Source organism: Hyla sarda, chromosome 4 (assembly GCF_029499605.1).
Source record: "Hyla sarda isolate aHylSar1 chromosome 4, aHylSar1.hap1, whole genome shotgun sequence".
In the NCBI taxonomy this organism is placed as follows: Eukaryota; Metazoa; Chordata; class Amphibia; order Anura; family Hylidae; genus Hyla; species Hyla sarda.
Genome location: NC_079192.1, coordinates 120,207,576 through 120,223,946, shown reverse-complemented (window position 1 = coordinate 120,223,946; position 16,371 = coordinate 120,207,576). Strand labels below are relative to the sequence as shown.

The window sequence follows — 16,371 nt, the reverse complement described above, 5'->3', positions numbered from 1 at the left end:
CCAGGGGAGGGCCCTATTAAACTGGGAAACTATTAAACCCCTGATTGGTGCACTCCTTCCCCCCCACCCATGGGACATACCACTATAGCCACTGGCAAGTTTTACAGGCGGGGGAGAGGGCTAAAACCTTGCCTGTATATTTCTTAACCCTTTACTGCTCACCAGTCAGGGGGCAAGCTAGTTATGCACAGCTTGCCCCTCCATATTCTGTAAAAAAAGGTCAATGCTGCCGCCTAAAACTGCCTCCCCCCCACACACTTACACACTCACACATACATTACCAATACATAGCATTTTCACTTAGTGTTGGATCATGGGTAATACTATATATACCTATAGAATTCTACAAAAGATTTCACAAAGAACAAATATGTTCTTTGTGAAATATGGAAAATTGTGGTTACCTCATGTCCATAGTTTATAAAATGTTTTATGTAAAAAATATTATCATTGCATACGGGGTATGATCACTCATTTGCTTATTACTATAATTATATCCAGAATATTATCTATCTAAAAAAAAATTATGATAAATTTGGGAAATTATTTCTATATCATATCAAATAGCCAGGCAGTTTCACTCATGGTTACCTACTTTCAAATATGTTTTATTACAAAGAAAAGAAAAATTTAACCAAATCAATAAAATCATTTAAAATGTATAACCACGTACTACAGACAGAGGGTGTAAATCCCTTTATTTACACATCAACCATTCATTTTTTTTTCTGATTCATTTAACTTCATTTAACTCCGTTTTCTAAAACAAAACAATAATTTGATACCGTAAAAAACCTAAAAGGAACCATTGTAAAAAGTTGACACACAAACAAATATTGACACAGTTCAAATATTCTATGGCATGATCGTTGATGATGTTAACACATTTATACGTTTTTATTATCAAATTCCTTCATTTGATCAGGTGTATGAGTGACATAATGTTTGCCAACTTCCCCTTCTTCATTTTCTTCTGAAGGAAGCTATAACAAAGAAGAGCAATAAAAAATTATGAATCTCTTACTCAACTTAATTAGGAAAAGAGCAAAAACTTTAAGGGGTACTCTGCCCCAAGACATATTATCCCCTATCCAAAGAATAGGAGATAAAATGTCTGATCGCTGGGGGTCCCGGCATTCGTTTAGAGCGTTGGGTGCAGCGCTGGAGGTGAGGCCTCCGCCCCGCATTGCCAGTCATCCAGCATGGAGAGAAGTTCGCTCTGTGCACCGGATTTCTAGGGCGCCGCAGCCGAGATTGCGGAAGTCCCCAGCAGCGGGACCCACGGGATCAGACATCTTATCCCCTCTCCTTTGAATTGGATAAGATGTCTAGGTGCGGAGTACCCCTTTAATACTGCATTTGGTTATGTGGAGATCTTGCAGTTTGTAAAGCCAACAACACAACAATATAATAGGTGTTGTCCTATGAATAAACATTCAAGGGGTTATCTCATGATTTTTATTATCCCTCCATTCTGCCCAGGCTGCAAAAAGAAAGATACCAAACATTAACTCACCTTCCACCGCTCTCCTGATGCTCAGATATCAGTCTCCCATTGTTTGTCCCTTGTCTTCTTTCGCACTCTGGGGCCCGACACATAACACTGCACTGAGCTTATAGCGGATTGCAGCAAAGCCCAGCCTCGGCCCGTGACACGCTGAGCGGCAGCCTCATGTAACAGGCCCAGCCTTCTTCATAGTGCCTGGCCCCATTAAAGGGGTACTCCGGTGGAAAACTTTTTTTTTTTTTAAATCAACTTGTGCCACAAAGTTAAACAGATTTGTAAATTACTTCAATTAAAAAATTGTAATCCTTTTAGTACTTATTAGCTGATGAATACTACAGAGGAAATTCTTTTCTTTTTGGAACACAGAGCTCTCTGCTGACATCACGAGCATAGTGCTCTCTGCTGACATCTTTGTCCATTTTAAGAACTGTCCAGAGTAGGAGAAAATCCCCATAGCAGACATATGCTGCTCTAGTCAGTTCCGAAAATGGACAGAGATATCAGCAGAGAGCACTGTGGTCATGATGTCAGCAGAGAGCTCTGTGTTCCAAAAAGAAAAGAATTTCCTCTGTAGTATTCAGCAGCTAATAAATACTGGATTAAGGATTAAGATTTGTTAATAGAAGTGATTTACAAATCTGTTTAACTTTCTGGCACCAGTTGATAAAGAAAAAAAAAGTTTTCCACCGGAATTACACTGCCATTCAGCATATCACCATCCAAGGTGGCGCATCACTGCAGCCAGCGATAGGCTTAGCAGAGTGGGAAGTGTGGGGTCCCAGAATGCAGAAGAAGCCTGGGGATGAAGAATGGGAGAGAAATATCTGCGCACCAAGGGAGTAGTGGAAGACAAGTTAACAACTCCCAGCATGCCTGGACAGTCTCGGGCTGCTGGGAGTTGTAGTTTTGCCACATCTGGAAGGGCACTGTTTGGAGACCACTATACAGTGGTGTCCAAACTGTAGTGCTCCAGATGTCAATTCAAAGCATGCCGAGACAGTCCAGGCATGCTGGGAGTTGTAGTTAAGCAACATCTGGCCCTTCAGATGTTGCCAAACTACAACTCCCAGCATGCCTGGGCAGTCTGGGCATGCTTGGAGTTGAAGTTTTGCAACATCTGGAGGGCTACAGTTTGGAGACCACTACACACTGGTCTCCAAACTGTTCTCCTCCAGTTGTTGCATAACTACAACTCCCAGCATGCATGGTCTATCAGTAAAGGTTTGCCCCCAGCCCCCCCCCCCCAAGTGAATGTACAGGGTACATTCACATGGGAGGGGGTTTACAGCAAGTTTCCCGCTTCAAGTTTGATATGTGGCAAATTTTCTGCTGCAGCTCAAACGCCCAGCAGGAAACTCTCTGTGAACCCCCGCCCTATGAATGTACCCTAAAAACACTACACTATACTACACTAACCCTAAATAAAGAGTAAAAGACTACATACGGTATACACTACACCCTTACACTGTCCCCCCAATAAAATTAAAAATGTCTTGTACGGCAGTGTTTCCAAAACGGAGCCTCAAGCTGTTGCAAAATAACTCCCAGTATTGCCAGACAACCATTGACAGTCCATGCATGTTGGCAGTTTTGCAACAGCTGGAGGCACCCTGTTTGGTAAAAACTGACTTACAGTATTTTTGGTGGAGGAGGCAAGTGTAATGCTTGCATCCGGGTACACCCTTATGAAAATCCCAAATTTGGGCCTCAAATGTGCATGGCGCTCTCTCATTTCAGAGCCCTGTCGTATTTCAAAGCAACAGTTTAGGGCCACATATGGGGTATCTCCGTACTCGGGAGAAATTGCATTATAAATTTTTGGGGGCTTTTTCATCTTTTATCCCTTATGAAAGGTAAAGTAGGGGTCTACACCAGCATGTTAGTATAAATTATTTTTATTTTTTACACTAACATGCTGGTGTTCCCCATACTTTTCATTTTCATAAGAGGTAAAAGGAAAAAAAGACCCCCGAAATTTGTAACACAATTTCTCCCAAGTACGTAAATACCCCATATGTGGGCATAAAATGCTCTGCGGGCACACAACATGGCTCAGGAGTGAGAGCGCACTATGTACATTTGAGGCCTAAATTCGTGATTTGCACAGGGGGTGTCTGCTGGTTACAGTGGTTCTGAAATAAACACAAAAAAAAAAAAAACACCAACATGCGACCCCATTTCAGAAACTACACCCCTTACGAAATGTAACAAGGGGTATAGTGAGCCTGAACATCCCACAGGGGTCTGACAGATTTTTGGAACAATGTCCTGTGAAAATGAAGAATGTAATTTTTCATTTGCACAGCCCGCTGCTACAAAGATCTGTCAAACACCAGTGGGGTGTAAATGCTCACTGCACTCCTTGTTACGTTCCTTGAGGAGTGTACTTTCCCAAATAGTGTCCCATGTGGGGTGTTTTTCCCTGTTGTAGCACCATGAGGGCTTTCTAAATGAGACATACCCCCAAAAAACCATTTAAGCAAAATTTGTTTTCCAAAAGCCCAATGGCGCTCTTTCCCTTCTGAGCCCTCTAGTGCACCCCCAGATCACTTTATATCCACATATGAGGTATTTCCTTACTCGAGAGAAATGGAGTTTCAAATTTTGGGGGACATTTTCACCTATTACCCATTGTGAAAATGAAAAATTTGGGGTAACATCAGCATTTTAGTAAAAAAAAAATCTAAGTTTTCATTTTCACGTCCAACTTCAACGCAAAGTAGACAAACACCTGTGGGGTGTTGAGGTTCACTGTACCCCTTGTTATTTTCCTTGATGGGTGTAGTTTCCCAAATAGTTGTCATGTGGGGTGTTATTTGCTGTTCTGACACCATAGGGGCTTCCTAAATGAGACATGCTCCCCAAACACCATTTCAACAGAATTCGCTCTCAAAAAAGCCCAATGTCACTCCTTCCCTTCTGAGCCCTCTAGTGCACCCACAGAGCACTTTACATTCACATATGAGGTATTTGCTTACTCAAGAGAAATTGGGTTACAAATTTTGGGGGGCTTTCTCTCCTTTTACCCCTTGTAAAAATAAAAAATATGGGTCTACAAGAACATGTTAGTGTAAAAAATGAAGATTTTGAATTTTTGCCTCCAAATTGCTGCTATTTCTGTGAAATACCTAAAGGGTTAACTAACTTTCTGAATGTCATTTTGAATACGTTGAGGGGTGCAGTTTTCATAATGGGGTCCATTTTGGGGTATTTCTAACATAAAGACCCTCAAATTCACGTAAAAACTGAACTGCTCCCTGAAAAATTCAGATTTTAAAATGTACGTGAAAAATTTGAAAATTGTTGCTATACTTTGAAGCCCTCTGATGTCTTACAAAATTAAAAACATGTCAACTTTATGATGTCAACATTAAGTACACATATTGTACATGTGAATCAATATATAATTTATTTGATATGTTAACTTTCCATACAAGCAGAGAGCTTCAAAGTTAGAAAAATGCTAAATTGTCAAATTTTTCACAACATTTTTGAATTTTTCACCAAGAACCACTAACATAAAGTAGAATATGTCACGAAGAAACAATCTCAAAATCAAAGTAAAAGCATCCCAAAGTTATTAATGCTAAAATTGACAGTCATCAGATGTGCAAAAAATAAGGTGATTAGTTGTTATGGGCAGCTGCTTCCCTTTTACTCTGCACAGACTTTGATATATCTTCTTCAGTGTTTTGGCTGATCTACTAAAGTCAATGTATATCTCCCTTTGGAACGACCACTTTTATAATAAATATAATTGTTAATTTATAAAAATTTTGCTTTAGCTTATAGAAGAAAGTTGATGGCTTGTTTTCTTTTTTTCTTTTTATAATTTCTCTTTAATACAATATCGATAATATAGCTTGGGTACTGTTTTTATAATAACCTGTTGGGCTATAGGAATGTCATAAACAGTATATTATTAAAAGATTTGCTATTTTAGAAATGGAAACAATCACAACACTGTAGTTATGGCACATTACACAGTAACCTTACCTCCCAGTAGGGGGCATCATCAAAGCAGTTCTCATCTGATGGATCACCCCAGAATGGCAACTTCAGGACAAGTGCTACATGAGTTGAGGAAAGTAACAATGATCAGTTCAATCCATTAAATCTGTGAGTCATATAAAATGTACATAAATGTGGCTCTTTTTGGTAATGGACCTAAAGGGAATAGGGAATACATTTTTGGGCAAAATACTGTGACCCTTTACACACTTTAAATACGTGTGATCTTCTATGGTACATGTGCCTGCAGGCTCTTATGTCTTTTAAGAGGTATTCCAGTAAACAATTTTTATTTTCATATTAACTGGCTTTAGAAAGTTAAACAGATTTGTAAATGACTTCTATTAAAAATCTTAATCCTTACAGTACTTATCAACTGCTAAAATTGATTTTTTTTTCTGTCTGACAACATTGCTCTCTGTTGACACCTCTGTCTGTCTCAGGAACTGTCCAGAATAGGATAAAATCCCCATAGCAAACCTTTCCTGCACTGGACAGTTCCTGAGACAGACAGAAGTGTCAGCAGAGAGCAGTGTTGATATGAAATTTTTTTTTTTTTTTACTGGAATACCCCTTTAATAAAAGACAGGATACCTTCAAACCCAGAAATAGAGGGGATAGAACCAACCTGCACCCTCTAATAATGAGGCAGCACAGGGTTGGCGAGGGCCCATTCTCTGATAACATTGGCCATACACATGTCATAGCAGTCCCAGTCACCCAACAACTATCTCTCCCAATCTTTACCAAGATTGTCTGTCTGAGACGATTTGAAAGACCCCATATAAATTAGACAGTCAGCCAGTCTTGCCAAAATCAATGGATTCAGATGAGTTTTTTAATTCCCTTACAGGGAATCTGCCATCTGCAAATGATGTTAATGCATTGTCTCGGTACAAATATTGTTAGTTTGATGAAGGATATCCTTACCATATGGCTCAGTATGTAAAAAGTACTGTACTATCGTTTGAATCATACCTTTTAGGCTACCAGATAATGGCAGATGGTAGTTTAGAGTAAAAACCTATTTACTTACATGCATTTACATTCACATGCATTTACATATACTCTCTGCTTTATGCTGCCACCTCTGGTGGAGCAGTATTACTGTAGTTAACCTTATAGTACAGTATTCTCTGGTATGCTCCAGAATTTACTAGAGTTTTATGGTAAATAGGTGGGTTTATTATTATTCAGTCTAGTTCTCCTAGGCCACATTGACTCAAGGCTGCATTGACCACTTTAGGCCACATGGTCTTCCAGGAAGAGCTGCTGCTGTCTGGAGTAAGACAAAGTTGCTAAAGATTACCAGTATTGCATATGCCACGATAGGCTACATCTAAGATGACTACAATATCCTGTGTAAAGTCTTTACCCTGACCTGAATTTATTTTAATACATAAATTTAGGTGCACCTGTCTCGGGAAATGCCCAGTTTAGAAGCAAATCCCCATAGCAAACCTCTTCTAAACTGGGCGTTTCCCGAGACAGGTGTCATCAGAGAGGATTTAGACAGAAAAGAACAACCTTAACTTCAGAAGCTCATAAGTACTGAAAGGATTAAGATTTTTTAATAGAAGTAATTTACAAATCTGTTTAACTTTCTGGAGCCAGTTTATATATATATATATATATATATATATATATATGTATATATATATATATATATATATATATATATATATATATATATATATATAAGTTTTTTCCTGGAATACCCCTTTAATGACTTCTCTACTGTAAGAATAAAGACCAATGCATGCAGTGCCTCATGTAACCGCAAAACGTACAGGTTAAGTGACCGTGAAGAAGCATGCTTTTCATGTGCTTCACTATATGGCACGCAACGCACAATTAGGAGCGGCAATACTTATACTTTCCATAGTGTTGTGTACTGCTGTTACAGGGAACCCATGGGTAACCTAGCCTCTCACTGATAAGGGATTAAGTAAATATGTTTTTTGCAGATCTAGAGACACTTGTATAAGTGAAGGGAATGGATGGTCACTAGTTCAAGACTGAAGCTGTAAACCATTGGGAAAAGGCTATAAAAACTTGTAAACTCGATTGTTAGCTTAAAGGGGTACTCTGCCCCTAGTCATCTTATCCCCTATCCAAAGGATAGGGGATAAGATGTCAGATCGCTGGGGTCCCGCTGCTGGGGACCCCCAGGGGCGCCACTGCGGCACCGCGATCTCATTACTGACGTAATGACGGGTGATACAGGGGCCGGAGCATTGTTACGTCATGGCTCCGCCCCCTCAATAAAAGTCTATGGGAGGGGGCATGGCGGTCATCACGCCCCCTGCCATAGACTTGTATTGAGGGGTCAGGCCGTGATGTCACGAGGGGCGGAGCCATGACATAACGATGCTCCGGCCCCTGTATCGCCCGTCATTACGCACAGAGCGAACTCGCTCTGTGCAGTAATGATAGCGCGGTGCCACATCAGCGATCCAGGGGGTCCCCAGCAGCGGGACCCCGACGATCTGACATCTTATCCCCTATCCTTTGGATAGGGGATAAGATGTCTAGGGGCAGAGTACCCGTTTAACCATGACTATGGGATTCTACTAGGGAAATCATGTTTTATAATAAATGCCCCTTCCTGGATCCTCCCACTGCCCTATCTTCAGCAGCAGATCAGCACACAAACTGTTCAATACAGTAGACTGTGTGCTTCCCAGCCAGTAGTCCTGTGGCAATAACATGTATGTTGTAGACATGTGCAGAAGAAAAATTGTCGTTTCTTTTCGTTTCGTTTTTTCGTTTTTTATAAAATTTTCGGTTCAGTAATATTTTCAGTTTTGATTTTCAAATACATTCGGTATTCGGGTGTCCAGGTTTCAATTTTTTTCGGATACATTCGGTATTCGGGTGTCCGGTGGGTTAATTTTTTCGGATACATTCGGTATTCAGGTGTCTGGGGCTCATTATTTTCGGATACATTCGGTATTCGGGTGTCTGGGTTTGATTTTTTTCGGATACATTCATATTCGGGTGGGTTTGATTTTTTGTATACATTCGGTATTCGGGTACATTCGGGTAAATATTTTTTAAGCAGGGGACCATTATCAGGAGTGTGTGCAGGAAAAAAGGGCAGCCGCAGAGATCGGAACATTGGAAGACAGGTAAGATAATATAATTTTATGTGATTTATATTAATACATAATGTAATGTTGAATGAATGAATGAGTAAATGAATGAATGAATGAATGCTGTATGAATGATTGATGTGTTTGATTGATTGTCGGGTGATTTATGTATAACATGATGTTATACATAAATCACCCGACAATCAAACGCATCGATCAAACTGTTGCAAAACTGCAACACCCACCCAGCATGTGGCTGTCTGGGCATGCTGGGAGTTGTAGTTTTGCAACAGCTGGAGGAATATTTTGGCAAACACACACATTCGCGCAATGCTTTTTAATTCATTTTCAAATTCCGCTGGCTTTTGTCAGAAATGGTTACCAGGTCAATGACATGCATAGTAATTGCCGTGGGAACATTTTTCATTCATAAAACAGCAGACTTAATTGGATAATTGCAGTGTAGAATGTTTGGTGTCCTAAGGTGACCTCAATCACCCGACGATCAAACACATCAATCATTCATACAGCATTCATTCATTCATTCATTTACTCATTCATTCAACATTACATTATGTATTAATAAATTATTAATACATACAGAAATGTTGAATGAATGAGGAAATGAATGAATGAATGCTGTATGAATGATTGATGTGTTTGATCGATGTGTTTGATTGTCGAGTGATTGAGGTCAATGACATGCATAGTAATTGCCGTGGGAACATTTTTCATTCATAAAACCGCAGACTTAATTGGATAATTGCAGTGTAGAATGTTTGGTGTCCTAAGCGTTCTACATGGCAATTATCCAATTAAGCCTGCAGTTTTATGAATGAAAAATGTTCCCACGGCAATTACTATGCATGTCATTGACCTGGTAACCCAGACAGCCGCATGCTGGGTGGGTGTTGTAGTTTTGCAACAGCTGGAGGCACCCTAGTAACAGTAAAACAATAACTAACAGTCAGAAACAGTGTAGCACAAGGAACAATAAAAAAATTTGAAAGAATTCTTTACTTTCGTTTTTTTACCGCATGCATTCGGAGAATAACGAATGCATTAGTTATGTTGCTATTCGTTTTATCGTTGCTATTCGGAAATATTGAAAAAAAATTTTCGTGCATTCGGAACGGCCCGAATGCACGAAAACGGCAAAATTCGGTAAATTTGACATTCGTGCCTAACCGAATTGCCCATGTCTAGTATGTTGCCTTTCTTTCCTTCAAGGAATGTATAAAATACAAAATAATAAGGAGTCGGAGTCAGGGAGTCGGAAGTACAAATAACTCTGGAGTCGGAACATTTATCTACCGACTCCACAGCCCTGGTCCAAACGCCCACTCTTGCCACCAGTAACAGTGACCTCTCAGCTGCTGCAGAAGGGAAACTACCAGCTGACCCGGCAAAGCACCACCATGCTTTCTTCAGGTCATCGCATTATGATCTGCAGAGACTGTTAGATAGGTTTTTGCTAATAAGAGACATGATACCTTTAAAAAGTGCTGTCCTGTTTTTGTCGCTGTCAGCCAAGTTTCAAAGAGGTGATGCGAAGCCCCTGTAGTGCTACAGGCAATGCTCTATCTCCCCTCCCTGTCCCTCCATGATTGGAAGCTGTTCAGTGGTTGAAAATCAATATATACCTCACACTTTCTTACATTTGTATCTTTCAATTGTATGTAGTCAAGATAGTCCTTTGTAAGCAGTCTGAATGTTTGTATACTGATATATTACAACTATATAACCAGGAACGCATGGGAACTGAGTTCCTGCACTTTTTTCACAGCAGAAACCCATTCCCATTAGCAGAAGTCCTGCAGGACCAGCCCTTGAGTGGAAATCTTGGATGAGTTTTTTTCCAAGACTTGACCCCTGGATATAACCATATTGTTTAATTTATTTCTTCATAGGTTGACAGGACAAATGTTTATAAAAACTCTTCACAAATGTAAAACAAAGTGTTGGAATGAAAAGAAATAACAAATTCGTGGTCTCAACAAACTGGAACATCAACATCTAGAGTTCTTATCTAAATGATATGGAAGCTCTATGTGTAGGGTTACTGGAGAGTTATTTCTTACCTACGGCAGTGCCTCCAACAAAGGCAAACGCCAGAGACACACAGATACCAGCCGCCTGGTAACCTCCTTGTATGCTGGGAGTCCTGCTTGCATATTCTCCTTCAAATCCGAACAGAGATATCAAACTAAAGAAACAAATAATGTCATTACATTGTGACCAGATTGTATCACCGTGACAAACAAATCAATTGGACAACCCTTAGTTTTGATGTTAAAGGGGTATTCCGGGCAAAAGCATTTGATCCACTATCCAAAGGATAGGGGATAAGATGTCTGATCGCGGAGAGCCCGCTGCTGAGACCCCCCGCGATCTCCCTGCAGCACCCGCATTCTATGTGGGTGCTGAGTCTCCAGTTTCGGAAACCTCCGAGTTTCTGGGACTGGGGACGTGACGTCACGCCCCCTCCATGCATGTCTATGGGAGTGGGTGTGACGGCTCCTCCCATAGACATGAATGGAGGGGGCGTGGGTTTCCGAAACTGGAGACTCAACACATAGAATGCGGGTGCTGCAGGGAGATCGCGGGGGTCTCAGCAGCAGGCTCCCCGCGATCAGACATCTTATCCGCTATCCTTTGGATAGGGGATAAAATGTTTTTGCCCGGAATACCCCTTTAATTATATCAGACAAGCAACATTTTGTGTGTATATGTACAAGAATTTTATGCCAGTAATATACATTAATGTATGAATTCGGGTAGAAAACAGACATGGTGCACATCTACAATCTTGTATAATGATCTGATTGCTTCTCAGCATTAATGTATACTTGCCAGAAAATTCTTGAAAACAGTTCCCAGAACAGCACTTAAAGGAAAATCTTTAAAAAAAAAAAAAAAAAAAAAAAATATATAAATATATATATATATATATATATATATATATATATATATATATATATTTTAATGCACTTTAACTCTTTTTACTTGGTTATGTAATTGAGGGGAGAACATATGATATGCTGCCTATGCAGTTTTAAAGGAGCCCAGTAGATTGTTACCCTATAATAAATTGTATGTAAGTCACATCTGCATTGTTTGTTCCATTGTTCTACCCTGTTACTGGCATGTTCGTTGTTCATCAGAAATCAGTGTTGACTATTGAATTCCATTGACTTTAATAGGGTCTGTTGGGTTCCAGCATTTCTCTGGACAATATAGTAATTTGGATGAAATCTGAGAAGGAGGCATCCAACAGAGCATCCAATGCAGGCATAGACTAAGACCAATGGCACACAGTTACTGGTGGATTGTGTGAGAGACATACGAGGAGCCCATATACTAATCTTACACAATGGCCGCTTCTGTCTGTCTCCACCACTCAGGTAAATACTGTAAAGTCCCAATAAAATTTTGTAGACTTTAATCTGCAATAACATTGTTATATAGATATGAGGGAGAATGATTTACATACATTTTAGTTTCAAGGTATTGCCAATTCCCTTATATGTCTATTACATTAATTTTATATTTCTATTCCGTGCAGCAATGAAGCCATTCCTTGGATTTGACTCACACACTAGTGTATTGTGGACGTGTGCAGGAGCCACATTTTTGCAGCCAAAGGCATGATCACATTGGGAAAACCTTTTTCGACCTCAGAAAATAATCATTTCCCACCCTTTGTTCTTAATATACAGTATGGCTCAAGGGTGTTTATGATTTTAAGAAATGTTTGATATGTCAAAGTGATTGATGGTGTCTAGGTGCTAAGAACCCTACCAATCCTTAAAGGGGTATTCCAGGCCCGAACTTTTTTTTTTTATACATCAACTGGCTCCGGAAAGTTAAACAGATCTGTAAATTACTTCTATTAAAAAATCTTAATCCTTCCAATAGTTATTAGCTTCTGAAGTTGAGTTGTTGTTTTCTGTCTAACTGCTCTCTGATGACTCACGCCCCGGGAGCTGTGCAGTTCCTATGGGGATATTTTCCCATCATGCACAGCTCCCGGGACGTGACATCATCATTGAGCAGTTAGACAGAAAAATTCAGAAGCTAATAACTATTGGAAGGATTAAGATTTTTTAATAGAAGTAATTTACAAATCTGTTTAACTTTCCGGAGCCAGTTGATATATATATATATATATATATATATCTATATATATATATATATATATATAAGGTTTTGCCTGGAATACCCCTTTAAGAGAAGGGAAAGAAGCTGTTATATGGCTTGTTAAAAAGACTGTATTGTATTTACAAGTGGGTATCCTTTAATATTGAATATTTACTGGCCTTATTCTGTCCTTCCTTCTTATTTGTGTCTGTTTTTATGAATTACATTAGCATTGCAATTCCCACTTTTAGACACTAGATGGTGCAATTCTATTACAAGGCAGAAAATACTGTATTATACAAGGAGATAAACGGTTTCCTCTGCTTGTTTTACAAATGGTAATAAAATAAACTGTCTATTTATATGTATTCATTTTTTCATCACTTGATTCTGTAAGAAAAACTGATACAGGGCAAACAGGAATAATATACGCTAACAAACTGCATCTTTATGAGCCTCATTTGTCAAAACTGCCATCTAGAAAAACCTTTTTTAATAAATGAGGACCAATTTGTTTTCCCATTTGGGACTATTGTAAAGCTAAGCTTAGGCTGTATTTAGGGTTCAGGCTGTCTTATGTACTTTTAGGGGTTATGCCACCTATATGAGTCAGGCTGAGGGAATGTTCACATCAGAAATGTAATATACAGCCTCAGCGACTGGCTATGGGAGATATTGTTTCCCCCCCCCACTTTTTTTTGGGGGTGGGGAGAGGAAATAATTGGGAGCTTTAATATTATCAGTGATTAGATTATGGAATGGTTTACATAGAGTATATTCAGACATTTTGTTTCTACTAAAAAAAAAAAATAGTGTTTATTAGTAAAAGCACTTTGTTCCATTTTTTAATTTCAAGTCATTTGATTCTTTCATGGGAGTCATGCATTTCTATTGAAAATATGGTGGGGGAAATACAAAAAAAAAAAAAAACAAATGTCAATATTAAATACACATTGCGTTTTTTCCCAAAACACCATACACTGAGCATACTGTGTATTCTGAAAATTACTCTGAGCTTAAAAATGCAACAAAAGTGGGGAAAAACATGCCCCTTAAAAAGTGCATGTGAGTTAGGCATTTCATATTTCTATGTTGACTCCTGGATAACATCTGGCTGCAGCATTTTTGGCCCCCAAAAAGGATATTTAGCGAGTATTTTTAGGGGTAAATCACCAAGTGGAACTGCAGCTTCATGCTTGCATAATAAAAGGAGGGAGGAAAATATGCATGCAATACATGGCAAAGGGCATTCTAAGGGCAGCCTTATATCTCTTCCTTCTATTTGCACACTTTGGAGCACATTCAGTCAGCTCCCGAAAAGTCACTTGTTCCCGCATTTTTTAAATATGCCCAAAAATGTAATCCACAGTGTGAACTATAGAACGCATTCCTATTGAGAACAATGGGCATGCATCGGTTTGCTTTACGACACATATTTTGTTGCATAATACGTACCAAAATATGTGCCAAAAACTCTTTATGACCAAATCCTTATATATAAAAGGGGCTGTGGGGCCAGCAAGGTAATCATCTGTGCAATCTCGGAATGCAGGGTGCATATTGTAAGCTCGGGTGGGAAGAGACTGTGACCCTGTTTCGCTGTCACTTACAACACTATCCTATGGGGAAAGTAGTCCTAGTGAGGGCAGTTGGCTCCTGTCTCAGTTTTCTGGGTGTCTCAATGGCTTCTTATTGTTGACTTTTGTTAATTCTAGTAAGATTAGGAGAATAAACCCTTAGGCTGGGATCACACAAATAGGTAATGTAATGTAATATAGTCTGCATGGTCCTAGGGCTGACGGCTGTTGGCCACAATTCTGTCTGTAGATTCCATTCACGTAAACCCAGAATTATTTGCCTACTTGCAAAGTCTACTGGAAAGCATTCTTAGGGTTACTTTTCCCTCTAGCTGAAATAAATAAAAGTCAGTGACAAAGAGGGGACCAAATAACTGGGACAACAGCTGACTACCCCCCCCCCCAACACATGCAGGACTCTGATATGACTATCAAGCAGGGGTTGCCTCACACCTCATGGGGCCCCCAGGAAGTAGAAGTTCATGGGGCCCTCGTGTGACCACCCTTTATAGAAACCCTGCCAACATACAATATAATTTATTTCTTCTCCTGTACAGTCTGCTGGGGGTGATAGTACTGTGGTTCCTCTATCCACACTTCTGTCACTCTAAGGCAGCCTGTACATGCTGAGATCTCACAGTGATAGGAATAAGTCACAATGCTGGCACTGTCTGCCTTACTGATGTACACTTACAGGGAAGGTAGAGTCAGCACAGCCAGAAGACAGAAAGGCATTCTCCAATACCTGAAGTTTGGCTGTACTGGCTCCTCCCCCAGTAAGAGTAGGCAGCACAACCGTGAGTACAGGCTGTAAGTGTAGGCAGCACAGTAGTGAGTACAGGCTGTAAGTGTAGGCAGCACAGTAGTGAGTACAGGCTGTAAGTGTAGGCAGCACAGTAGTGAGTACAGGCTGTAAGTGTAGGCAGCACAGTAGTGAGTACAGGCTGTAAGTGTAGGCAGCACAGTAGTGAGTACAGGCTGTAAGTGTAGGCAGCACAGTAGTGAGTACAGGCTGTAAGTGTAGGCAGCACAGTAGTGAGTACAGGCTGTAAGTGTAGGCAGCACAGTAGTGAGTACAGGCTGTAAGTGTAGGCAGCACAGTAGTGAATACAGGCTGTAAGTGCATGTCGATGTGATGCTCCTATACGTTACAGTGAGACTAAGACTTGCAGCCTGTAAGTTACAAAGCTGTGCATTGTAAGATGGCACCCCTTAACCCCCCCCCCCCCCAGCAAGTGAGACCTGGGGTGAACAGCCCGCTCCCTGTCTGAGGGTGATAAGAGTGTGAATACAGCAATCACATTACTATTACCACCAGACAGCCGATGCAGCCCTGGAAGAATAGTAAGTGCAGCTCTAGACATAAAAGGAGGAAAATACATGATGTAACAGCAGAATAGTGATTACAGCTCTGGAGGTGACTATATCAAAAGATATGATGCAAAAGAAGAATAGTGGCTTCAGCTCTGGAGGTGACAGGATGATAAGACATGATGTAACAGTAGTATAATGACTGCAGCTCTGGAGGTGACAGGAGGATAAGACATGATGTAACAGTAGTATAGTGACTGCAGCTCTGGAGGTGACTGGAGGATAAGGCATGGTGTAAAAGCAGAATAGTGAGTGCAGCTCTGGAGGATAAGACATGATATAACAGTAAAATAGTGGCTGCAGCTCTGGAGGTGACAGAAGGATAAGATATGATGCAAGAGCAGAATAATTACTGCAGCTCTGGAGGTGACAGGAGGATAAGACATGGTGTAACAACAGAATGGGGAGTGCAGCTTTGGATGGGACTGTAGGATAAGACATACTGTAACAACTTAATAGTGACCACACACAGACACACACACACACCTCTTACTTCTCTTCTTCCTGTGCAGTGAGGCTTAAGGACCTGCAGGTCATGTGACTCAGGTCCCTAAGCACTCTCCTACACAGATTGTAAAGGGAAGAAGTTCCTGCAGTTAAAAGGAAAACTGTCAGATATTTTCACCTGTACTATCCACAGTACTGGTGGATAGAGCGGGAGATGCTGATT

The 16,371-nt window shown here is 40.2% G+C and overlaps 1 protein-coding gene across 1 annotated transcript in view; it reads right to left on the bottom strand.

The window, feature by feature from the left end:
- Positions 1–597: 597 nt before the first annotated feature.
- RHCG (Rh family C glycoprotein) overlaps positions 598–16,371 on the bottom strand; it is a 132,854-nt gene continuing 117,080 nt past the window's right edge. Inside the window, exons 8-10 of the mRNA XM_056569253.1 lie at positions 10,695–10,819; positions 5,504–5,577; positions 598–983 (exon numbers count right to left, since the gene is read on the bottom strand). Coding sequence (XP_056425228.1) covers positions 888–983; positions 5,504–5,577; positions 10,695–10,819 — 295 coding nt within the window. The 3' untranslated portion in view covers positions 598–887. The remainder of the gene's footprint in view (positions 984–5,503; positions 5,578–10,694; positions 10,820–16,371) is intronic.